We start from the raw sequence: 1,062 nt of genomic DNA, 5'->3' as shown, positions 1-1,062 counted from the left end.
ATCACCATGACCCATGCGACAGGTATGGTTATTCTTGTAGGATACTGAAGCGGATAACAAACAGCCTGATGTCGATCAATAGCAATACAAATTAGATGAAAAATAGACACTGATGTGAGAAACAGGTCAAAACTTGAGTGCAGCAAACAGAAGGCATCTCCATAGTACCAGCAGCCATCCACAGAACGGATCATACTGAAAGGCATGACCACCAGTCCAAGCAGCAGATCTGCTAGAGCCAGAGACATCACCAGGATGTTAGTGGGAGTCTGGAGCTGTTTGAAGTGCGCAATGGAGATGATGACCACCGAATTTCCTAGAATGGTCACAGTCATTGCAGACACCAATAGGAGATACACCACAGTCTGAGTGGAAACATGATGTGTCCCTCTAAGACAAGAGTTGTTCACTGCAGGAAAACAAAACTGAGTGAGATCGTATTCTTGTGATAAATCCATCCTCTCAGTTTCAGAAAACTAGAACCTATAAAATGCTGTTTTATTTAGTCTAGACAGGCCTTTAAATATTCTCCATCCTCTTTTCTGACTCTCTCACATCATCAAAGGGCAGCAAATGACAATCAAGCGCTCATTAAAAATGAAGAAAATATGCAGTATATGTAAATAAGTTACATCATTTAAATATTCTGGCTTGTCCATTACTCAAATTATTTATCTTATAAAAGTACTGTTTAAATAAAATTGTGTAAAAGACCATATAAATGAAAGCAACGCCATTTATCTCATGACAAAGATGAAAAATTAATTATTTAATAAAAAATCTCTGGAAGTGAACACCCATGATCTGAATTGCTGTCATTGAGATGAATAAGAATTAGGCCTATAGGGCTGACTACTGACACAAAGTGACAATTTGATTACAAGGTTGTGATTTGATTAAATTCTGATCTCGATTCGATTCAATTTTGATCCACTTGATCTACATCAGGTACAGCACAGTGTTTCTCAAAAAATCTCTAACTAATAAAAACTATACAGTAAACTTGTTACTATAATATTAAAGGATAAATTGAACAACTGATTTGTTTAGAAACATTTGAAG

General features: G+C 36.3%; 1 protein-coding gene across 1 annotated transcript; it reads right to left on the bottom strand.

The window, feature by feature from the left end:
* Positions 1-7: 7 nt before the first annotated feature.
* LOC107735923 (trace amine-associated receptor 13c-like) lies at positions 8-458 on the bottom strand (the record flags this gene model as incomplete). The annotated part of the gene is made up of 1 exon (XM_016547468.1): positions 8-458. A coding segment is annotated over exon 1 (451 nt), but the record flags the coding sequence as incomplete, so codon positions are not given.
* Between the last annotated feature and the right edge of the window lie 604 nt (positions 459-1,062).

Source organism: Sinocyclocheilus rhinocerous, unplaced genomic scaffold (assembly GCF_001515625.1).
Source record: "Sinocyclocheilus rhinocerous isolate Xijiao unplaced genomic scaffold, SAMN03320098_v1.1 C36375109, whole genome shotgun sequence".
In the NCBI taxonomy this organism is placed as follows: domain Eukaryota; kingdom Metazoa; phylum Chordata; class Actinopteri; order Cypriniformes; family Cyprinidae; genus Sinocyclocheilus; species Sinocyclocheilus rhinocerous.
The sequence above is the reverse complement of the archived record's forward strand: the minus strand, read 5'-3'. Positions and strand labels throughout refer to the sequence as shown.